The sequence below is a fragment of the Telopea speciosissima genome, chromosome 10, assembly GCF_018873765.1.
Source record: "Telopea speciosissima isolate NSW1024214 ecotype Mountain lineage chromosome 10, Tspe_v1, whole genome shotgun sequence".
Taxonomy (NCBI): domain Eukaryota; kingdom Viridiplantae; phylum Streptophyta; class Magnoliopsida; order Proteales; family Proteaceae; genus Telopea; species Telopea speciosissima.
Genome location: NC_057925.1, coordinates 1820496 through 1844948, shown reverse-complemented (window position 1 = coordinate 1844948; position 24453 = coordinate 1820496). Strand labels below are relative to the sequence as shown.

Genomic DNA, 24453 nt, shown 5'->3' with positions numbered 1-24453 from the left:
AGGACATTGGATCAGTTTCCATCAAATTCTGATTAGAATCACTTGGAATCAAGTTTCCAGTATTTGGGTGAGGAGATGGAGGAGGGCCAAAGTGGGAGAAAGTATGGCACCTGGCGGTTTATATAGGGATTGTGACTGTAATGAACTATTTCGAATTTGACTGTTGGAGTAGTACTAGTAGCAGTAGTAGTAATGTTGTTGTTGAGGTGATAGAGGATGATGTGATCTTTGATGTAACAGAAAAAAGCTTGGGGATTATGAGGATGGAACGCCACTAGAAAGTATCTGCCCAACATCGTCTGACCATTGTATTGAGGATCAACTGATCGTAGTAGTTGACCGACATGCAGCTCATGTATCAATGACCATTGGCGGCGGCATTGTCGTTCCTCCTCCTCCTCCTTGACCTCTTCGTTTGAACGTAAAACATATATCCTAATGATCTGTGGAAGAAGTTCGAAAGCTGCCATCTGGACTAGTCCATCAGTTGATTCTCCCAGGATACAGTTTCCAAAAATGATGAATGGAGGAGTTTTAATAATCTCCATAATATGAGGACGACCATCATCTCCCTCCTCCTCCACTCTATACGGATCATACACTCCAATGTTGTTGTCACGATTACTCTGCCAATAAATGGTTCCTCTTATCACGGTGGTTTTAATTGGTGAGCTCCAGCTAGAGCCAGGAGGGCCAGTAACAACCACCGTGGATTGCCTCCATTCCCCTGTTTCTGAGGAAAAAATATCAATCCCCATGGTATCTCTTGGGTAGATGAAAGTTTTATAAAAATTTAAATGCACCACTCTGAATCGGATTGAAGAAGATGAAGAAGAATCGACAACAAGACCTATTGGTGCCCATGACAAATATTTCCGCAGCGGCTTTATACGAGGTGGAAGAGGAAGTGAATAACGCTCCTTGGTGAGAGGGTTAAATATGCAATACTCAGTAGGGTGAATACCGCATAGAATTGGATCATTGGAAATACAAAAGATGATGCCTCCCAGAGAGTTTATAATTTCTTGAGATGATTCCAGACTAGTGATGATTTCTTTCGCTGCTGCTGTTTCTGTTTCTGCCGACGACGAAACAACCCCCGGTGGTGATGATGATGTTGCTGCCAAGAATTTTAATGGAGATGTAACATCAATTGAGTTTTGAGATTTTGGAGTTTGGAAAAAACCCAAGAGGAGGGAGGAGCATTCACGATTGTTATTAGAGTTATTATGATCAAGAGGAGGAGGAGGAGGAGATGCGGTAATAACTTAAGTCTTACGGAAACAAGGGTTGGAGATAAGGTTGTACCACCTCTTTGATACACACTTTGATCTGAAAACCGATTTCATTGGCAACCGAATTAGAATCTCGGTTAGAATGTCATCGTCACCACTGCAGCAGCTTCTATTACTATTAGGAGGGTTGTTGCTCATCTTGACCCTCTTCATCATATTTGGGATTTTAGAGGACTTAAAAAATGAGAGAAGAGATGGAACGAACTTCCCTCAATAGGATTAGGATAGTAGTGATCGAGAGAATGAAGATCATGGATAGAACAATCGATAGCCCTCCCTACTCATAACCCTAGAAACACCGCACCGGTTGCCCTCCCTGAGTCGGCGAGGGAGAGATCGATTATGATCAAATCTGAAATTAGGCAATCCTATCAACCAAAGAGAGTCTGTTAAATAGATTTTGAGAGTTCCCATTTTCCAATACAACCAACATCAGTAGAGTAGCGTAGCGTAGAAGCCGTAGAGGGTCCGTTACATCCCTCCGTTGTAATTATAAATTTTTTGTTTTTTATGAGTAATTGTAAATTGTAATGTACGAGGAGAATGACACTCGGAAGAATATGAAATTAATTATGAAATCTTTTTAGATTCCGTTTCTGACTAATCCGATTCGATTCCGCTTTTTGAAACCTTAATTAAGATTTGAGATTAAATACGAAATCGTTTTGGATTTTGAGTTTACGATGGACTCTGAGTTGTGCTGACGAAGAAGAAGAACAAGGAGTGGACTGGTGAAACTCCAATCACTAGATCTCTATCCAATATGCCATGTAGCTAATTTTTGTAACAGCTTCGTAGGGGTGTCAATTCCAACCTCGGCCCCGCATATTTACTAAACGTGTCAGGCTTAGTAACTGGGTGAGATCGGTGTAGGGTGTAGGGTCTTAGCCCCTCGGGCGCCCGACCGGAATGATTGAATGCTACCCCGACCTTAAAATGACACTAATGCCTTCTTCTTCTTCTTTTTTTACAAATATAGATACCCAATACCACCACCCCCACCGCCACCCATCATTACCACCATCATCGCCGTGTAATCCCATCCAACACCGTCATTGTTGGCATTAGGGTTTCAAGCCAGTGTCTTGAAGATTTTCGATTTTGATAGCAGGGACGCATTTGTTAGCCATTTTGTATCTTATGAATTTGATATTGAGATTCATAAGAAGGTCCTTCCTTTCAAGCTTCTCAAGGACATTAATCGATGGGAAGATGAAGGCATTTTGGTCAATTAAAATATAATTTTAATGTTTAACGTCTACAATTAACAAACTGGGTGTTTTTGTTACTTAGTTTGGAAAGCAGCAGAGGTACGTGAAATTTTTCCTAAAAAGTTTATGGTAAGGAGTCTGCCCCAGCCCCCACCAAACCCGGGTGGTGTATAAACAATAAGATTTTAACCTCCGAGCATCTACGGTAGAGTTGTCATTTGAGATTTCCAATTTTAAGAATCGTGAATCCGATTGGTGATTTAGACTATTGTATCGGAATCGGTTGTAATTGTTCAAGCCACCCCATTTTGGTCGATTCAACTCCGTTTCAGACCAATCCGATTCAATTCTGCTTTTTGAAACCTTAATTGAGATTGAGATTAACAATGAAATCTTTTTGGATTTTGAGTTTATGATGAACTCACTTCTGGTAACGAAAGAAGAACTAGGATTCACACTACTGAATCAAGAGGAGAACCCACTAAGCCACTCCTACTTCACAAACGGCATGCTAGGTCCCATATGTTGGGTTCATCACAAGGTTCACCCACCGAATTATTTTCGAAATCTAAGATCCAATGGCCCAAAAAAATGCATGCATGAGTGATTTTCGAAGAACCTGTCAAACACACAATCAGGAAGCACACGTGAAACGACATCCCGACCAACCCAATTTAGACCCCTAACAAACAGAGAATCAGCCAACCTCCAACACCATCTGAGCTCGAGATCTAGACCAGTGAGCTTGTTGGGAAATTGGATCATGGATTATCATTGTTGGCAAATTGTGTGGGGTGATTGGTGGCATTATGGATGTGCCCATATGATATACATGTGTTGTGGCAGTAGTTACTGGTGATTTGACAAAGCTAGAATGGGCAGCAATTTAATTCAATCCATCGCTTTAGGAATGCCTCTGGGGAATGGCTGTCTTTTAAAACTGGTCTTGCAGATCATATGATCTCATACTTTAAAGGTGCTTATGAGTCCTCAAATCCAACAGATCCCTCATCTTACCTTGATAGCTTTCTCCCTCCCAGAATTCCTTCCTTTGTCATCCTTTTTCTGCTGAGGAGAGATCAAGAACACAACATTTCAAATTGGCCCCTATAAAGCTCTAGGCCTTGATGGGATGCTAGCAAAATTCTTCCAATCTGATTGGGATATAATTGGGCTTGATGTCATTGTTGTTGCTCTTAGGTTTTTTAATAATGGGTATATGCTGCATGACTTTAATAGAACTGCTATCATTCTTATACCAAAGCAGAAACATCCAGAAATCATGAGTCATTTTCATCCTATCAGCCTTTGCTCTGTGTTTTATAAAATAATTGCCAAGTGCTTAGTTAATAGGATGAAACCTTTTCTGAATCTTATTCTTGGACCATACCAAAGTGCCCTTATCCATCCCGCTCGATTTCTGATAACATCTTCATAGCCCATGAAATCTTACATTCCATGAAAATCAAGTCGGGTCGTGTAGGAAGCATGGCCATTAAACTTGACCTCAGTAAAGCCTATGATAGGATAGAGTGGAGTTTCCATGAGGCAATACTCCTCAAGTTTGGTTTTTCTAGGGTCTGGGTACATTGGATTATGCAATGTGTTACAACTATTGAATTCCACTTGAGAGTCAATGGCTCTATCATTGGGCATTTTTCTCCCAAAAGGGACCTCCGGCAAGGCTGCCCCTTTAGCCTATATATTTTTATCTTATGCCAAGAAGCCCTTACCCATCACTTCACTTTGGCTGCAAATAACCATCTTCTCCCGAGCCTTCAAGCCAATAGAGCTGGACCTAAGATCTTCCATTTATTTTTTGTTGATGACTGTCTTATCTTTGCGAAAGCAAATGTCGGTAGTTGGAACACAATATTGGATATTCTTCGTTAATATTGTTTGGTTTCAGGCCAAGAGATCAACTTCAATAAATCCTCCATTCTCTTTAGCCCTAATACCACTTCTCTCTTAAAAGACGAAATTTCATCTCTTTCAGGGTTTACTTTAGTTAATGAACTTCGTAAGTACCTTGGTCTACCAACTTCCTTTGGCCATTCAAAACGTCTAGCTTTCCAAAATATTCTTCAACGAATACGTGCCAAGCTCTCTGACTGGAAAGAAAACCTCCTCTCTACAGCTGGGAAAGAAGTGCTTATCAAATCCGTATTATCATCTATCCCAGTGTTTGCTATGTCAATGTTTCACCTCCCTTCAAACATTTGTCATGATCTTGATAAAACGTTAAAACAATTTTGGTGGAAGGATAATAAAGATAAGGGCATCTATTGGATCAAATGGGGCAAACTCTTTTTGAGTAAGAAATCTGGGGGCATGGGCTTTAGGGATTTCTCTTGTTTCAATCAAGCACTCTTAGCTAGACAAATGTTGGCGGCTCCATACACCAGAGCGATGCTGTTTGGGTCTAGGTCTTTAAAAGTCGTTACTTTCCTAATTCTTCCTTCTTGGAGGCTTCTCTCCCTTCTAATTTTTCTTGGGCATGGAATAGCCTGTTGAAAGGACGGCCTCTCCTCCTTAGTGGCCTTCAAAAGAAGGTTGGCAATGGGCAAGATATTAATATCTACAATGATGCTTGGGTCCCTGGTATCCCTGGCAGTCGTATAGTATCTTCTCCCATTAGTAATGGCTCTACAATAGTGGCTGACCTCATCAATCCACTTTCTTGTAAGTGGGATATCTCTTTAGTTCGATCTTGCTTCTCCTAATCGAAGGCCATCAATATTCTTACCATTCCTCTTACCCTGCGAGTTCAGAGTGGAGCTTGGTGGTGGGCTTTTGCTAAATCAGGGGATTTTAGTGTAAAAACTGCCTACTTTACTGCCTTTAACAATAAAATTGCAGGAGCCTTTGAGAGTCCATCCATTGTTAATTCGCTATGGTAGAAAATATGGAATTTGTATATTTTACCCAAACTTAAAACTTTCTTATGGCGATGTTGCACGAGTAGCCTGGTTGTCTATAGTGCTCTAGCTAATAGACACCTTTTGTCCATAGATACTTGCCCTATTTGCCACATACTATATTGCATTTACTTGTGCAGTGTCCTTTTGCGGCCTCATGCTGGAGGGCATCATCTTTACGCATTGATGTTTCAGATTTCCATGGCTCTACGTTTCAGGACTGGATTTCTTTCCTCCTTTGTCGGTTCAACAACTCTATTGATAGTGGCAATTTTGTCTTCATTTGGTTTTTGGTACTTTGGGCTATTTGGGAAGCTCGCAACCATTTAGTTTTTGGCAAGTGTGATCCTGATCTTAGGAATACTATATGTGCTGTTGACATTCTGGTCGTAGAAGGCAGGCAAGCAGCCCATCGCTCTGAGCAGCTTCGTACTAGTCCTCCTATGTTCTCCATGTGTCCCATTCCTTTATTGTCAGACTCCTACCATTTCTTGTCCACGGACAGTGCTTGGTCGTCTTTATCTCAAAGGAGTGGCTGTGGAGTGGTGATTTGGACTAGCTCTGGACACTTTCTGATGGTACAGAGTATTGCTGGGTTTGGTATCTCCCCCTTTGCCATGAAAGCTGAGGCACTACAAGATAGCCTTTTGTTGGGACTTCGCATGGGCTTGCAGTACTTAGTCATTTTTTCTTATTACCAGGCTCTTGTGGCAGCTTTACACTCGTCGTCTAGGATTGCTGATTGGGCTACTTTGGATATCCTAGCTGATATAGATTCTCTTGTTAGTTTGTTTTCTTTAGTCTTTTTTCGTTACACCCCTCGAACGCTCAATGCGGAGGCTCATTACCTTGCTACACGAGCTTCAAGTTTATTTCTTTCAAATGTATGGTGGTTAGTCCCCCCCCCCTCCTATCCCTGATGTACTCCCAGCGCCTTGCTGGATTTCTTCAATTTTATAAATCATGGTAGTGTTGTGTCCCAAAAAAAAAAGAAAAATAAGCTAGAATGGTCAAACAAGCTTCTACACAGTGTTAAGGGCAGTTTGGTCATTTGGTAGCATTACAGCGGCATCTGAGAATGGAGGATAATTTTTGGCAGTATATTAGGTCCTTATATAGTGTTTGGAAAAGGCTCGAAGCAGCAGATGATGGCTCTATGCATCAAAAGTTGTGAAATCACAAGTTCATGCAGTGGTAGTGTGTTTAGATCTATTTTTGGAAGTGATAATGGCATAACTGGGAGAAATAATCTTCATAAGAAATGTAGTTTATCAAGTTGTGGTTCTAACGCAATTGGTTTTGCGTCGTTTCGATGTCGTACGAGGAATAAGTTTTTGTGTAGTCATGTGAAAATGGAGTGAATTGAGAAAGGGTTGAATGGCTTTGAACAAATTTGGGGATTATTCTGTTGCTTATTTCTAAAACAAACTTGAGCTGTTGCTGATAGTCCAAGACTAATCTTGATCCTTGGGTGAGAGGTACAAACTTCACTTCCTTTTCATCCTTGAAGCTTTTTGGAAAGAAGTTTCTGAAAAAGGCTTTAAGCAGAGTTGGAATCGTTGAGCTCCAACCATTTGACTCTAGCCCTTTGCCTTAAGAAATAGTAGCTAAGTTTCATTGATTTTCTGGCCTTTTAGTGACTAAAAACGAGAAATTTGTTAAAAAGAGAGATCCGTGTACATTCATGGCTGATTCAAAAAGAGGTTCTCAGAATCGGGGTTGGTCTACTCCGGTTAGATTTTTTCAACCCTGCTTAAAAGGAAAACTTGATTCTAATTGAAGTCTAAGTGACCAAACTAACTATTTAATTTTCCATTGTTGGAAGAGTAAATTCACCATCTTAACTTATATAGCACCATTTCAGTTCTACACTTTTACTAGGTTTAAGATTCTGAATTTTGAAATTACAATTTGAGTATCTTTTCTGTAATTTCAGACCACATGGAAGCACTAGCATCACTGATAATTATGAGACAACCCTCATATCAGACCCTTTGACCAGGCTAACAATATGTAATTGCAAGTAAACAATGAAATAAGTCCAGCAACAATGTGTGAGCAAGGATTCAGAACAAACAAATGTTAACACACTTTGGTTTCTACTACAACTGCAGCAACATACCAACCCTTCCTGAACAGCATCAAACGTGAGAAAATATTTTCAAGAGAAGAAAAAATAAAAGAAGAAAAAGTATAAAATAAAGTGGGCCATAACCAAGGAAATATTAAAGAATTAAATCAATTCATCCATTAACACCCTTCACATAGTCCTTTAAACAGAATGTACCACCTTATCTTCATTCTCTGAAAAAAGATCAGAAGCTTCATTTGCACGAACTAATCCTCGTAGTCCCCCTGGAAGAGTGACTACAAGATCTTGCTGGTTGACTTCACATATGACTCCCCACAACTTCATTCCAGGAGAAACATTCTGTGGATTAACATAGAAACCAAAGTGTTAAGTATGAAAACTCTTTATCTTCTGGAACCATCAAACTCATTGTTGGGTAATTGTATTACAATTCCTTACAAATTATTAAAACAACACGAATTGCAATACAATAGATTAAGCAGTAGAAACTAGGTTTGACCTTTGGCTGAAATGAGAAGACCAAAGCTTGAATTTGATGTAGAACCACACCCGCAATAACTTGAACAAGCTTGAGGTTGAGTCACACTTGTGGTGCTGCCTTTAAGGTAATTGATGCCTCCTACTGCCAAAGAGTGTTCTGCACCACTACCCCAAGATAAAACAACCTCCAACTAAAAGATGAAGTAGTCCTTCTAGTCCCTTGAAGGAGTCAAGAGCTTCAACACAGCAACCCTCTAACACACTTAGAAGAAAAGAGAGAGAGAGAGAATAATACTCTTAGTGATTGCTAAGTATGAGCATGAACATGTATCCAAAGATATCTCTTACAAAGCAATTGGTTGGGTTTATATAGGCCCAAGATCAATCCTTGCACTCCATTGGAATTCTCAAGAATAACCATCCACTTATGACCATATTGAAGAATAAGATTTATGGGCATGAATATGGACATGAATTGGAGGTTAATTCCAAATTCATGGTCATTCTCCACTAAGGGTCATGAATGACCTTAAAATTCATTCATTCTCCACTAAGACCATAAAGGCCTTAAAACCCCATAAAATGGTCATTCTCCACTAAGGACCATAAATGCCTTAATACCCATAAAGGGAGAGACATCACCTATGGCCATGAATTGAGAAATCAATCTCATTCAATATCCTTGATCCACCTTCCCACTCATGATAGTGACCATGAATAGACTTTAGGGTATCCATAGAATGTTACAACCTTTGGAATTACTTCTATGATCACATGGGTCCCACACCATAACAAAACAATCAAAAAATATTTTGAAACTTAAAATAAAATAAAATATATTTTAAATTTAACAATCCCCCACAAGTTTCAAAACGACACGAGACACACATGCTGTGACTGAATTAGACACTATAGGACACATCGTTGTAGGTGTCTTCCGGACTTGAACCTACACTAGGTCTAATGAACCGCGCTATAGAGTAGAGGTGGAGTCAGACTCCTTGAACCTTTTCTCATTGGTGTAGCTGACCGTCCCATCAACCATATCCCATAGGTCGACTCTTGCGCTACCCATCATAAAATCACTTTGGACTTTTGAACCGGCCATATCCCTTATCTTGAACTCGTGACTGTTTTAGAGAACTCGCCTATAAGTTCTCATCGGCGGCGGCCACACCCCGTACATTCACTTAGGTTAGTCTCTAGTGTGCACCACAACTGACACACCCCCATATTTCCTGGGATTAGACTAATTAAGAGCTTTACCGCTCAATCTCTTTCTTTGTGGTAGTACTACTTTCACCATCTACAGCTTGGAATGAATATTTATACAAGTAGTAGTACAAAATCGGTCAACCAGTGATTTCGTTTGTACCCCTTGAACCTAATTCAGACATTTAGCCTCTTCACATAGGTAGGGTGTCCATCACATGACCTATGGATTAGGCATTAACCCCATTCCTGTAGATGCACTACACAAGTTCTTGACAGACATAGGCTTTGTGAACATGTCGCTTGGTTACTTTCTGACTTCACATAATCGATAGCTATCATTCCTTCATCTATGTACTGTCTCACAAGATTGTGTCTGAGGCGTATGTGTCTCCTCTTACCATTGTATATCCGGTTCTTGGCTAGATGTATAGCCGTTTGGTTATCACAATGTAGTGATACCGATGGCGTCGGTTTTTGCCACAATGGAATACCCGCCATTAAATTTCTAAATCATTCGGCTTCCATTTCTGCCTTTTCTAAGGCTATGAACTCAGCTTCCATGGTAGAGCCTGTCCCACAAGATTGCTTTGTGGACTTCCATGAGATTGCACCACCTGCTAGTGTAAACACATATCCACTAGTAGCTAAGGACTCGTTTGTATCCGAAATCCAATTTGCATCACAATACCCTTCCAAAACCGCTGGTTTACCACTATAGTGTAAACTATAGTTTATAGTGCCTTTTAGGTACCTTAATAACCTATCAACCACGCTCCAATATTCCTTACTTGGATTGTGAGTATGTTGACTCAACTTTCCTACCGCAAGGGCAATGTCTGGACGCGTACAATTCATTAGATATGTGACCGAACCAATAATTTGAGCATATCTTTTTTTATTCACTGGTTCATCTAGGTTCCTTTTCAAGTGACACCCCATATCAAAAGGTGTTTTAACCGCTGAAACTTCATGGTACCCATACTTTTTAAGTATGTTTTCTGCATATCGGGCTTGGGATAATGAAATATGATTTTCTTGCTTGGTGATTTTGATCCCAAGGATCATATCAGCCTCTCCTAAGTCTTTTGTGTCGAAACTAGACATCAAAAGTTTCTTAGTTTGATTAACCATTTCCAAGTTTGTTCCCATTATGAGCATATCATCTACATATAGTAGTATGAATACACCCTTACCACCATGAAACCTGCTATATAAGCATCTTTCAGCGTCGTTTACAACGAATCCATTTGAAATTATAACCTTGTCCAATTTTTCATGCCATTGCTTCGGTGCTTGCTTCAATCCATATAAGGATTTTTGAAGTTTGCAAACCTTTCGCTCTTGGCCAATTACAACACAACCTTCTGGTTACTTTATGTAAATTTCTTCCTCTAAGTCCCCATTAAGAAATGCCGTTTTCACATCCATTTGATGGATGACCAGGTTATATATTGACGTCATTGCCAACATAACCCTTATCGTGGCAATTCTAGACACCGGGGCAAATGTGTCAAAGTAATCAATATTAGGCTTTTGCCTAAAACCTTTGACAATAAGTCTGGCCTTGAAACGATCAAGTGACCCATCACTTTTTAATTTCTTTTGAAATATCCACTTGGTTTCTAAAGTTTTGGACCCGAATGGTAAATCCACCAATTTCCAAGTGTTATTCGCTAAGATTGAATCTAGTTCACTCTTGATTGCCTCTTTCCAAAAGACGGCATCTAGTGATGTAATTGCCTCTTTGTATGTAAGAGGATCCTTATCTACTAAATAGACAAGCCACTCATCATCTGTATATTTGGGCCTTTTGAGTCGCTTGCTCGTCCTAGGCCGACTTTCATCATCATTACTCAATTCTTGATTGGTAACCCTTTCATTTGACTCCATTTCCCCATTAATCAATTGACTATCCTTACTTATAGGTAATATGGATTTAAAGGGAAATAAATTTTCAAAAAACTCAACGTCTCTTGATTCTATGATGCTATTTGGTTCAATAACATCATCCATGGCTTTGATCACCATGAACCGGTATGCCGTACTATTTGTAGCATAACCTAAAAACACACAATCACATGTTTTTTGTCCCAATTTTCTTTTCTTGGAATCCGGTAACAATACCTTAGCCAAACAACCCCAAACCCGTAGATGTTTTAGACTTGGTTTCCTACAAAACCATTTCTCAAATGGAACCATACCAGTCTTGCTATGTGGGATTCTATTTGATAGATAACATGCCGATAGCATGGCTTCCCCCCACATATCAAGTGGTACATCTGAACTCAATAACACAGAGTTCATCATCTCTTTAAGAGACCTATTTTTCCTTTCGGCAACCCCATTTGATTCCGGTTGGTATGGAGCGGTTGTTTCATGGATAATTCCATTTTCCTCACAAAACTTATCAAGGTTAAAGTACTCAGCCCCTCTATCAGTTCTAAGTCTCTTAACCTTCTTACCAAGTTGATTTTCAACTTCCATTTTGTAAGATATGAACGCCTTTCCGGCCTCATCCTAGAGTGGTCATCTATGAAAGTTATGACATAGTTGTTTCCTCCCCTAAACTCATATGACTTGTAGTCACATAAGTCACTATGGATTAATTCCAAGAGATTACTCTTCCTATCCATAGTCTTGTGAGGGGCCATAACCAAGGAAATATTAAAGAATTAAATCAATTCATCCATTAACACCCTTCACATAGTCCTTTAAACAGAATGTACCACCTTATCTTCATTCTCTGAAAAAAGATCAGAAGCTTCATTTGCACGAACTAATCCTCGTAGTCCCCCTGAAAGAGTGACTACAAGATCTTGCTGGTTGACTTCACATATGACTCCCCACAACTTCATTCCAGGAGAAACATTCTGTGGATTAACATAGACACCAAAGTGTTAAGTATGAAAACTCTTTATTTTCTGAAACCATCAAACTCATTGTTGGGTAATTGTATTACAATTCCTTACAAATTATTAAAACAACACGAATTGCAATACAATAGATTAAGCAGTAGAAACTAGGTTTGACCTTTGGCTGAAATGAGAAGACCAAAGCTTGAATTTGATGTAGAATCACACCCGCAACAACTTGAACGAGCTTGAGGTTGAGTCACACTTGTGGTGCTGCCTTTAAGGTAATTGATGCCTCCTACTGCCAAGGAGTGTTCTGCACCACTACCCCAAGATAAAACAACCTCCAACTAGAAGATGAAGCAGTCCTTCTAGTCCCTTGAAGGAGCCAAGAGCTTCAACACAGCAACCCTCTAACACACTTAGAAGAAAAGAGAGAGAGAGAGAATAATACTCTTAGTGATTGCTAAGTATGAGCATGAACATGTATCCAAAGATATCTCTTACAAAGCAATTGGTTGGGTTTATATAGGCCCAAGACCAATCCTTGCACTCCCTTGGAATTCTCAAGAATAACCATCCACTTATGACCAAATTGAAGAATAAGATTTATGGGCATGAATATGGACATGAATTGGAGGTTAATTCCAAATTCATGGTCATTCTCCACTAAGGGTCATGAATGACCTTAAAATTCATTCATTCTCCATTAAGACCATAAAGGCCTTAAAACCCCATAAAATGGTCATTCTCCACTAAGGACCATAAAGGCCTTAATACCCATAAAGAGAGAGACATCACCTATGGCCATGAATTGAGAAATCAATCTCATTCAATATCCTTGACCCACCTTCCCACTCATGATAGTGACCATGAATAGACTTTAGGGTACCCATAGAATGTTACAACCTTTGGAATTACTTTTATGATCACATGGGTCCCACATCATAACAAAGCAATCAAAAAATATTTTGAAACTTAAAATAAAATAAAATATATTTTAAATCTAACACTCATGAAGAATAATTTAGACTAATTCATAGCAAACAAACAAAGGATTTTCCTTTTCTCTTTTCTCCAAGATACCAAGGATAACTTCAGAGAAATAATGGGACGAATGCCAACACCAAACTCCAATGATTGACATAACAGGGATTGAGGGGAGAGAAACAATACAAGTCTATACACCAAACACACTTTAAGTAGTAAAAAAATAATAATCATCTACTCCAAGTTATTTTGATATAAAAATAAGTTGGACCAAACAAACTCAAACTTAATGAGACATCAACCGTCCATCATGTAATGCTGCAACAAAGAGTCTGACTTCATTTAGTAGTTGTGTATTCAATATGAAACCAAGGAATACACAACACAAGATATAATACTTTAATACTTAAAGTAATAAAACAGAATCATAGTAAGTAGTTGCAACTCCTGATCAGATCCACAAAACTTTATATAGTTTAAGTGGGAATATCAATCTTAATAGCAGTCACCATATGTGTTTGCATTTGAATACCTTCAAAGTGATCTTATTCACAAATCTAGGTAGCTTCCCTGTAGTACCACCACCACCGAAAAGTGATCCCAAATCTTCCTCCATAGCATAACTATTTTTCTGTTTCGTCTTCCTCATTTTCTTCAACTCCCTCTCCTCTGCTTCGAATTCAGCATCAACTTCGGCACGAACTTCATCCTCTTCCTGTCTACTCAGAGCACTTTTTCCGCCTACAAGACATCGATGGCTAAAGTTACAAACGTGAAGGCCCCAACCATAACGGTAAACCCTAATGTTTTCAACAAAGTTTTAACCGGTTCAAAACAGGGGTTTACCGGTGCAAAACCGAATCGAATGGTTTAATAAACAAGTGTTTTTAAATAAAAGTTGAACCTCGTAATAATAAATAATTAAATGTGCCAAAATGGAACTTGAACCAATCGTTTACAATCGAACCAAACTGCACTGCAAAAAAATGATCTGATTTTGATTTTATAGGCTCTCTTCCCGATTTGTTTTAATTTGCATCGCAATGCCACGATTTAAAACCGAATAAAAACCAATAATTCTTACTCGAATATTAGCCCATGCATCAATGGCTAAAGTTACAAACGTGATAATTTTCCACAGTTCAGAAAGTTCGAGTATTTTCCAAGTACAGTACTACCTCGAGGAAAGTTTGGAGCATCGTCTTCCATTACCACTGTTAAGACCTTCCGCCCATTAGCCTCTTTAGACTCGTGCTTGATCTTTGAGGTTTTCTTGAAGCTCTGATGCTTTGGTCCGTCTCTAGAGTTCTTCTTCGGGGATTTATTGGGTCATGCCGCCATTTAGGATTACTAGCAGAGCTTCAGAAAACCTAACGGTACTTAGTTAGAAGATGACAAACTGACAATGCCGCAAGAAATAAAATATCTAACTTTTCTCTTCCTATGTTTTTTGTCATAAACAAAAGTCTCATTTGTAGGGAATATTGGGAGGATTTCATTACTCAAAAGAAACCACCCATGAGGACAGAAACAAGTAGAACAGATTGAATATAAAACGATTCAAAAATATCAGAGGTAAAGCATAGTGATGAAGAATAAATGAATACCAACTAACTAGCAGAAGCAACTGGTGGTGTTTCGTGAACAGCAACGGCGACGGAGGCAATCTTATCCAGCAGCTTTCCCTCTCCGGCAGTGGCGTAGTAGCCTCTTGAGTCTCAAGCTGAGTTCAACAAGGTCGAATGGGAAGAATACTAACGTGGTTTTGTGTGAAGGCCCAACCATAACGGTAAACCCTAATGTTTTCAACAAAGTTGTAACCGGTTCAAAACAGGGGTTTAATGGTTCAACACCGAATTGAATGGTTTAATAAACATGTGTTTTAAATACAAATTGAACCCAGTAATATGTAGTTAAGACTTAAGAGTGCCAAAATGGAACCTAAACCAACCGTTTTCGATCAAATCGAACCGCATTGCATGATCCGGTTTTCATTTTATAGGTTCTCTTTCCGTTTCGATTTTGATTTGCACTGCAAAACTACGATTCTAAATAAATAAAAAATCGAATAGAGCCGGTACCTTGTACTCGAATACTAGCTCATGCATTAATTGGATTAATTAATAACATAATAATTAATTGGAAAAATTTCACGGACACCCCAAATATTGTCAAAATATCACAGACAAACCCTACTTTATGACTTTATTTCAACTTAATCCACTCCGCTAGGTCTCTATAGTTAAGTGACTGTTAACTCTTTTTAAATGGTAAAATTACCCTTACCACAGTGTGAACTTCCATAGGTCACAACATAGTTAAAAAATTATTTTATGTTTCTTCTCTTCTGTTACAACAACAACAACTCAACCTCAAAAAGCTATTTTATGTTTCTTTTTCTTCGCTTTTGGTAACTGTACACTATACTACAGTTATGTTTTCTCTGCAGTTATAAGTTATAACACTCCTTTCTAATGTAAGGTCAGATTATAGTCCTTATAGACAACCCAACCCCAATATTACCCACAACAGTGCCTAACAGTTCCAGCAATAGGAGTCAGCAATCAACAACTAAACAAGGCTGCTACAGGCCACAGTCAACCAGGAAAATAGCAAACTCATAATTATTGGTTATGACCAATGGATGGGCCTGACCTTTTAAGCAAAGAGAGGTCCAATAGGAGGGATGAGTCTCTGAAAATTCCAGACCAAGCTAATGGTCGGATGTGGAGATGTCAATAGGTCACCAAATTATAAACTTAAGCAAGAAAATAGACACTTAAGTGTGTACAGATCAAAAACACCTAGCAAAAGGGGACCAAAATAGGATCGAAGGAAACTCTTAAGGTGTAAGGATAAGCTCCAATTCTGAGCTGATTCCAATCAATAGTTGTAGTGATATGACTCCTTCAAGTTGCAGCAGAAATAACCTCCAGAATAGACCAGCCAATAGCATAGATTAAGGGTTCTCAGTAGCTTGCTGATCTGAAGTCAAACCTGACCCAAACTCATGTCGAGTGGGCCTCCTTATGATGAGATTGTTTGGATTTTGGGTTTAAGCACAAGGTTGCTTAAAGCAATACACCCTGTATATCAAGTTTGGAATAAACAGGTTGCTGCCTCCAGCTAGTATTTATAGGAAAGACTAGGGTTTTTGGTTAGATGAGTTCTATTTAGTGGGGCCCACCACAGCCTGATTCCTTATTCAAGTAGACTTATATTATAACATATATTAGAGTTATAGAATATACCCAACAAAGATGTGATCCCAAAACTTGCAGCAACAAAGGTTACTCGGTTGCAGAGAAATCCAAACTTGAACCAACAACAAGAATTAGAAACTAACCTAGCTGCAAGGTGTAATTAGTGCCATAGATCAGTAAACAATTCAGACAGTGTGCAGCTATTTGGTGGACTCCACAAGAGACTAGTAGCTTCAGTAATGGAGCTTGATTACTTAGTTGCAGGTGAAGAAAAAAAATAGTAAGTACGGAGGAAGGAGATCAAGTAGAAGAACAGGGGTCGAAGATAGCTAGCTGTCTTAGCTTAGGCATTTCACCCTCCTCAACCTCTCTCAGGGGGAAGAATAAGGAAGAAGAGGGAAGAAGATGGAATGAGAGGTTAACTAATGAGGTTAGAATGGATATTTCAACTTTGAGTGCTAATTGTGCTTAACATCGGGGAAGGTTGATATTTGGACAATGTTTGGGGTGTTCGTATATTTGATATACTTACAGGGGGTGTCTGTGAAATTTTCCCTAATTAATTTTTTTGGGTAAATGAATGTATTCCTAAACCCCAAAAGGGGGAAAGGAAACCCCTAATTAATTTAATAAACATAATTACTGTATCATACTTTTTTTTTGTAATGAAAGTATAATCACACAAACCACACACACCAATCCCAAAAGGTTAACCGACTTTTAGGACCGTGGAACAGCGGACATACACAATACAATAATTATTGTATCATACTTGACACATAAAATAAGTAAAATGTCATGGATTAACTATATATTGTATTTTTTCAAGTATGAATTGAAAATTATGGATGATGGTAAAATAGATTAACAAAACCCTACTTTCTAATAGAAGAAATAATTTGTTTATCATGTGAGAGTGGAAAAGAAAAAAAAATGGAAGACAAATAATATGAAAAGAAAAGAAGAACCGGTGAAGATTGGAAGTGTTTTTTTTTTATGTTTTAAATCACATAGGCATGGGAAATAAGATGAGTGAGGGAGACCGGGAGTGAATGGGTAAACACGGGAATAAAAAAGCCTTGAAAACCAAGGTTGTCTTCATTATGGTTTCCCAAAATCGACACTACACAAAGCGCATGTAAACCGATTGTGAATCAAATGAAGAAAATCGAATAGAAACCAATATAATCGGACCGCATACAAAACGATTATGATTTTGCTTGATTCCTATCCGATTCGGTTTTGATTTCACCTTATTAAGATGTAAAGTGCACTGAAACCGAACCGAATAACTAGAACCGCACCGATTGACACCCTTAGCCCTCCGATTCTTCAACTGACTAGCCCCCAAATTTTGTCAGCTAGCCGATTCGCAACAACTCTTCCTACAGCTCTCAGATCTTCCGAGCATAACTGAGAAAAACCTATTTATACATGAAATGAAGCTACATGAATCTACTTTCAAACCTCACTATAAAACAGGTCATTGGGACATCAAATGAGGAAAATATACCGTTCGGAAAGAATGGGGGTTCAGTTTGCCGTAAACTAAAATCCAACTTTGAATGGCGTTATTCATTCTGTTCGCTGTCCATTCAATACCCCATTAGCCAAACTCGAAGTACCTCATCTTAAACTTCAAAATCAATCATCTAAACCCACAAATAAAATGAGGGTTTTAAACGAATCTTACCTCGCAAATTGCTTTGTTCTTGAAGAAACCCTCTTCCAATGCTAGTAGGAATCAAATATCATGGGCAACAAGTATAAGACTAGAAATACTATAATAAACGAACAATAAATACAAGGCTTATCTGATTAGTATGACACCTATATATTATTGTAGAAAGATGTGCACCAATACACGTCCTTTTGTGATATCTGAACAGTAAATGGTAGAGTTGAGTCGCATCAAATGAGGCTCTCCTTAAGGGTTTTAGATACCCCAATTATGCAATCTGAGTTGACAATGCATCTATACCTCCAACATAAAACAACTATCTAATCACATAGGTTGCAGTTCCAAATGTGATTACAAAAGGACATCCAAAAGCTATATTCACTAATTCATTGACACTAACAGACTACATGGTGAGGAAGAAAACATAATTGCTTCTAAAGATGTTTTTGTAAGAATTTATTTTTAAGGAGAATGTTCTCTGTGCTGGCGGCGCAGGCTACGCCCAGACACATGGGGGTTGAGTGCAATGACCACCCTGCCCCCCTGAGTGACAGGCCTATTTGTCTTGGTGCAGCCTGCACTACGACACAGAGAACATCAACCCTTATTTTTATTATAATGTTTTTTTTTGGTACAAAGATTTTATTATAAGGTTTTATAAGTGGCTTTTAAGGTGCAGAGCTTAGTTAGTAAGTTCGCGTATTATATGCGTATTAAATGCATATTCGAACGTTTAATTCAAAAAAACATATTATGCTGTATATATCCATATATTTGCTAAAAAAACGTATTTTTTGAGTGTTGCCGTTTTATACCCGTATAAATACGTATTAATCGCGTATAATATGTTAAAAAAAAACAAAAACTAAAGGTAAAATGATAAAACACGCAAAACCCCTTCAGTTCGCAAAAAGGGTAAAAAGCTCTGGTCTTCTCTTCAGTCTTGGAGCCCTAGCCGTCTGCTGCGGTGCTGCTCGATCTCCTGCTTCGTCTCCGTCTCCGTTCAACGGTGGCCGGCGAGACTTCATATAAGGTTCAATACCCCTTAGCCCCTGCTCCCTTCCTATTCTTCGTCTTCGTTCAAGGTTAATTGCAGCGGTGGAGTGGCGGACAAGCTCTGTTCCTCTTCCATTCTTTGCCCCTTTCTCCTCCTCTCGCTCCTGTAAGTTATGCTATCTTCTGTGGATGTAAATAGCATTATTGAATGTTAAGCCCTTTGTGATTTTTTTTTTGGTCTCATGTGACTATGTCTTTCTGCCGCTTCTTATTTCTTTACTCCTCAATCCTCTTTTTTCTCTTGGTTCCATTGTTGTGTTAGTCAATATAACATCTTTTGTATTCTTCAATTGGAAACCCAGATGTGAATTAATGAAAGAACCCAAGTTCTTATCATCATTTCAAACCCAATAAGTTCTTCAATCTTAAAATATCTTTCCGTTTTGGAAGTATTTGAAGCTTAAGTAATGGGAATAGGTGGTGGTGGCTTGAGTGTTTTGACTAATTTTTAATCAATTATACTTAAATCAAGCACCATTGCTTTAGAGATTTGGAAATGGCAATTGCAGATTTGAAGATTTATATAGAACAAATAACCCTGCTAAGCTATGCTCCAGGACAAAGATTCTAAAAGAACCACTCACTTTAACCCAGAATAAAGGTGTACTTGCATTGGTTCGATTTGCTTTTTTTTTTTTTTTGAAGTACATTGAATGTTAATCTGAAGATTTAAGCTTAGCTCTCTGATTAAGGCTGTAATTAGTGTAAGTAACACAAGTTGAGAACAGAGAATGATAGAAAATTCTGGTTCCCCAATGCTTCAATTATCTTGGAGATACGACAATCGTTTCTGATTTTGGTTAAAGATTCTAAAACCACAAACTAAAATCATTGTGTATATGCTATTATTTTGTTTATTAGGTGGTAAATGTCTGTAACATAGTGAATATATGCCCGTATTTTTGTTTATAGAGTGGCCATATTAAACACGTATTAAATGTTTATCGTATTATTGCCGTATGCGTTTTATTACGCCGGATTTTTTAAAAGTATTATTGCCGGCTAGTCCGTTTAGTTGCCGTACATATCCGTTCCCGTTCAATTGCCATTTCCGAACTTACTAAGGTACAGAGTATTAACACAAATAAAATGCGAATTATACGGTTACGTTAAAAAAAAAAAAAAACTAATCGATTGATTCGATACCCCTTGACCTAAGGCCTAAACCCCTAACCCCCCAAATTCCTAATCGACTTATCGATCTCGCCCCTTCACGTTCACAATACGAAACCAAGCACGAAGCAGATCACTGGGAGTGGGATTTTGGAACCCTTCCCTTTTCTCCGGCTCTGTGCTCGGATGATTTTAGTGGCAACCGGCGATTGAAGCTCTATTGTCGAACTCCATCGGCAATTGCAGTGGTGGGAAGGAGACCAACGACTCGCTGCTCTCCTCCTCCGGCGAGCCCCTGCCCCGGTGTACCCTTTTTCTTCTCCGTCTCCGTGAAGTCAATCAGGGCCTTTCTCCTGTAAGTTTTTTTCTCAGATGGATGCATTTCTCTCTCTGACCAGCGATGCTGTATGCTCAGTTTTGCAGAGCCTTATCCTTTTTAGAGCTGCTACTCTCTTTTGCCAGTTTGGTGAATGGATGAAAACTCCATGAATTTATTTGTTGGTTTCTCACTCTCTGTGGTCTCTTCAAAAAATCAATTCATAGGTGGAGAAAGAGAAGTGAATTTTTATTCATTAAAAGAAGGAAACAGAACAACTCTATTTCTTAGTGTCTGATGTTTTTTGAGTGTTTGCACATTAATATTTGGTTGTACCATGGCAGCATGGCCTGGACTTTGGAAATTCAGTGCCGTCTTTATTATATTTGTACAGTGGCAGAACTCTTGATAATCCTGTAAAATAATTCTTCTTGCTTTATTCTGATACCCATGGCCCTATCCCGTGATACTGAATGAGGTTTATTGGTTAGGTTTAACTTGTTTTCTTATCCTTTTAGATTGAGATGTCTTCATTCTTTATGATTTGTTTCCTTTGTTATTGAAAATTATAATGTGTCAACAGAAAGCCATGTTCTTCTGGCTGTTATAGTGGTCAAATTGGTTGGTTCACATCCTCTCTGCTGGTCCATTTTTTATTTTGTTAAAATCATTGTATATATGCTATTATTTTGTTTATTAGGTGGTGAATATCTGTTACATTGTGGATAAATGCCCGTATTTTTGCTTACAAAGCGGCAGTAGTAAACATGTATTGTATCATTGCCGTACTTGTTTTGTTACGCCAGATTATTGAAACATATTATTGCTGTTTGACCCGTTTAATTGCCGTACGTATCCGTACCATTTTTATTGCCATTCCCAAATCATATTGGAACCCAGGAAGCAAAGGAGACGGAGAGAGAGAACGTGAGGAGTCGTACATCAGGTTTTCTCTATTGTCTGTGGCGGAGAGGAAGAACAGAGAGACGATAGATGGGTGAGTAGTTTTGTGCTCCTATCCATGAGCAGTGTTGGTGGGTTATATATAGTTGCCTGAAACGATTAATTTTTTTTGATGTCTATTTTGTTTTCCAGTTAAGTCGAAATCGGTGGCAATGCATAAAAATCAGACATCTAAAAGTGGTTCATCCACTGTTCAGAAGGATTTCAAGGACGGAGATATGGACTTCAGAAAGATACTGAAGGATGTTGAGTACTTGGGTACTACTTTTCGCTTTGAAATATATTTCTGCTAGCTATGGTATAGAAGTTTCCAGCTGTATGGAGAGTAGTGAATTTCTGATAAAATATCTAATGCTTATCTAATTTGTTGATGCAATGTTGTTGCCTTGTACTATGTACGTATCTTCCTCTTGAAAGAAAAGGAAAGAACTGATTGCCCAAAGAAAAAGGGGGAGGGGGAGAAATGGCAGGGAAGAACCAGTTTTATGCCCTATTGTCTACCTCCCCGCGACCTCCTTTCATCTAGCAGTAGAAACAAGACATGATGTGGATCAATTTGAGGTGTAATAAGGTTCAGGGTTACCCTGTAAGACAGTGTATGCTTGTTTTGTGCTTTTAGTTGGTAATGACCCACAATTAATCAGCATTTGACTAAGATTAACTGGTGATGAATGTGCCACCCTTCAAGTAACCTGTCTGACACACTCTTTGCTTGATTTTACTTTCTAAAATGGGTCGGGCAGTTTTAAGTTTACCAGATAATCTATGACAATGTATCTAGGTGTAGGGATCCTTAACTCTGAAAGAATTCATACTATTGAAGTAAAGCTTCCAATAAGAAAATTTAAGCACTATTGAAACTAAATAATTGATGTTACTGATCTGTTTATAGGTGTGATGTGACTATTTATTGGATGCCTAATAAATGAGAGAAAAGGTATATTCAGGGACAAATGCATACAACTCAATCCTGTTATGCTTGGATCTTTCTCTAGATTGCAAGCTTACTTTGAGACTGAGATCCTATTGTCACGACTGTTTTGTCCAACGGTGTTCGTATGGCCTACAATCATGGCATAGGTGGGACTTGAGAGCTAGCCATGGCATGGTGGTGGTGCCTAATGGCATTTTTGTAACTAAATTGTGAGTTTGTGACCAGTATGATTTTTAGGGGGGGGGGGGTTGGTCATGTCTCATGATGGAAATCCCTAAAGAATATAAAAGCTACCTTGTAGGGGAGTGACAGATTGTCATGGAGTCTAGCCTTTGGTTGCCTGCCCCTACACTGGTGGCCTGAGACCCATTGTCCTGCTACACACTTTGCCTGGTGATCCCCTTTAGAGAGCTAGGTTGTAATGCTTTTTTGCTTCAATTAATGAAATTGCTTTGATTTCCTCCCATCTGTGTGTCTTTGCTTTGCTTCCCTCCTTTCCCTTTTGTGGCTTGTTTAGGATTAATCGTAGCCATCATGTGCTAGCAAGTGCTGCACGGACACCCAATTGTTCTCATATTGTCAACCAGTCCATGGTTGGGTGTGGAGCCGTATACCTTTTCTTTTGATTTATTGTAAATTCCAATCTTGTACACTTGTAAATAAATAAATAAAGCAGGAGGAAAAGAAAGAGAGAGAAAAAAGCAAAGGTAAAGAATGCTACCTGGTCGTGTGGCTCCTGCTCCCAGACACAGGAGTGTGCAAAATTACTGCTCTGCCCTCCGTAAAATAAAAAAGCCCACCCATGATGATGCTCCTGTGCACAGTCTCATTGACCCCGCGCTGGTGCAGGGGCTACACGGCCAGACAGCAAACTCTTCCCCAAAACTTATATATACACACATGCACTTCTTTGTTAAATTTGCTTTACCAAATGAACTGCAGTTCCTACTGTAGGTTTCCTCGTCAGAATTTTACAATGTTTTGGGGTTTATTTCTGACTTTTTTTGACCTTTAAATTTTCGTCGATATAGGCTCCTCAAACATGACATGGAAGGAGAGGAAGCAACTGGAGGACCGGAGGGTTGTAGCTTTGGGTGGAAAGGTGAGAACTTAATGACCATCTTCCTTTTTGTTCTAGATGCCCATATCTAAATATTGTGATGCGACTGAACTCTTATATTTGGACCATGCTAACTCTTGGCACAGCCCACCAAGAAGCAGAGAATCCCGCTAAGTGTAGCTAGATGTTGCATGAAGAAACGGAAAGAAAGAGAACAAAAATTGTTGCAAGAGGTGATTAATGGGCCTTCTGTTGTTGATTCTTAGTTATATGCTTCAAATGGACGGTGCTGATGATTATTGCTGTTTCAGGGGATGGTTCTTGGACGATTTGGGGGTAAGCTTCAAAGTAGTACTACCAGAGTGGCAGAGAAGCGGGGGCCAGAGGACAGGGTGCTGAAATCAAGTGAAGGCAATTTCAGAAATGGTGTACTGAATGTGAGGCATATGTTGCGAGGCAGTTCATCTAGAGAGAATGATGATAAAACAACAGAAATCAACAAGGGGAAGAAGAGGAAAGGGGCCGGAAAGAAGAAAGGAGGCAAAAAGCAGAGTGGTAAAAAGCGCAGGTGAAGATTTGTGAGGTGCATCTGATTTCACATTCATTGAATGAGAAAATTTTGGTCAGTAAACAATTAGTTTTCTTGTGATGAGATAAAAGAGGGAAATAGGGATTGGGAGAAGAGAATTTCTTGCTTGAACTGGTCATTGTAATTCAGGCAAGTTATGTCACTAAATGAGGCCTTCTAAGATCTGCTTCTTAGTTCTTAATGGTGTTTCTTTTTGTGCTAAACTATGAGGGGGAATGCTTGATGCACGAGCTTATGTTCCTAACTTGTGTTGCTCACAAGCGATGGGAAGGCTGTGATGCAGTGGGGACATGCATCTGTACAAGGTGGGTCCCAGTTATCAGCGAGTCCCATGTTTTGAGGAACACTGCTTGGGCCCCATGCATTTTCCAACTGAAAATCATCTGTACTTGGTGATCACAGAATTTCCTGGAGAGTGCCTTAAAATTTAGATTCCACTTGGAGTCTAGCGATAAAGTTGGATTTGGTGGAATTGTATTGTATGG

At 39.0% G+C, this 24453-nt stretch overlaps 2 protein-coding genes across 2 annotated transcripts; one reads left to right on the top strand and one right to left on the bottom strand.

The window, feature by feature from the left end:
- Positions 1 to 7696: 7696 nt before the first annotated feature.
- Positions 7697 to 14443, bottom strand: LOC122642217 (rRNA biogenesis protein RRP5-like). Its single transcript, XM_043835653.1, has 4 exons — positions 14232 to 14443; positions 13586 to 13794; positions 11938 to 12081; positions 7697 to 7855 (listed from the first exon to the last, which is right to left on the bottom strand). The coding sequence occupies exons 1-4, from the start codon at positions 14260 to 14262 to the stop codon at positions 7697 to 7699; spliced, it is 543 nt and encodes a 180-aa protein (XP_043691588.1). The 5' UTR covers positions 14263 to 14443.
- A 6919-nt stretch (positions 14444 to 21362) lies between these two features.
- LOC122641584 lies at positions 21363 to 24200 on the top strand. The gene is made up of 5 exons (XM_043834864.1): positions 21363 to 21419; positions 21509 to 21643; positions 23351 to 23421; positions 23526 to 23612; positions 23691 to 24200. The coding sequence occupies exons 1-5, from the start codon at positions 21416 to 21418 to the stop codon at positions 23949 to 23951; spliced, it is 558 nt and encodes a 185-aa protein (XP_043690799.1). The 5' UTR covers positions 21363 to 21415; the 3' UTR covers positions 23952 to 24200.
- Positions 24201 to 24453: the final 253 nt, after the last annotated feature.

Bases quoted from the DNA above. Each gene is read 5' to 3' on its own strand.
- LOC122642217 (XM_043835653.1), bottom strand. From the start codon at position 14,262: ATGGAAGACGATGCTCCAAACTTTCCTCGAG. The intron at 13,795-14,231 runs GTAGTACTGTAC...GATGTCTTGTAG, and splicing joins TGCTCCAAACTTTCCTCGAG to GCGGAAAAAGTGCTCTGAGT. The intron at 12,082-13,585 runs GTATTCAAATGC...GTTAATCCACAG, and splicing joins TGAATAAGATCACTTTGAAG to AATGTTTCTCCTGGAATGAA.
- LOC122641584 (XM_043834864.1), top strand. The intron at 21,644-23,350 runs GTACTACTTTTC...TCGTCGATATAG, and splicing joins GAAGGATGTTGAGTACTTGG to GCTCCTCAAACATGACATGG. The intron at 23,613-23,690 runs GTGATTAATGGG...TTGCTGTTTCAG, and splicing joins AACAAAAATTGTTGCAAGAG to GGGATGGTTCTTGGACGATT.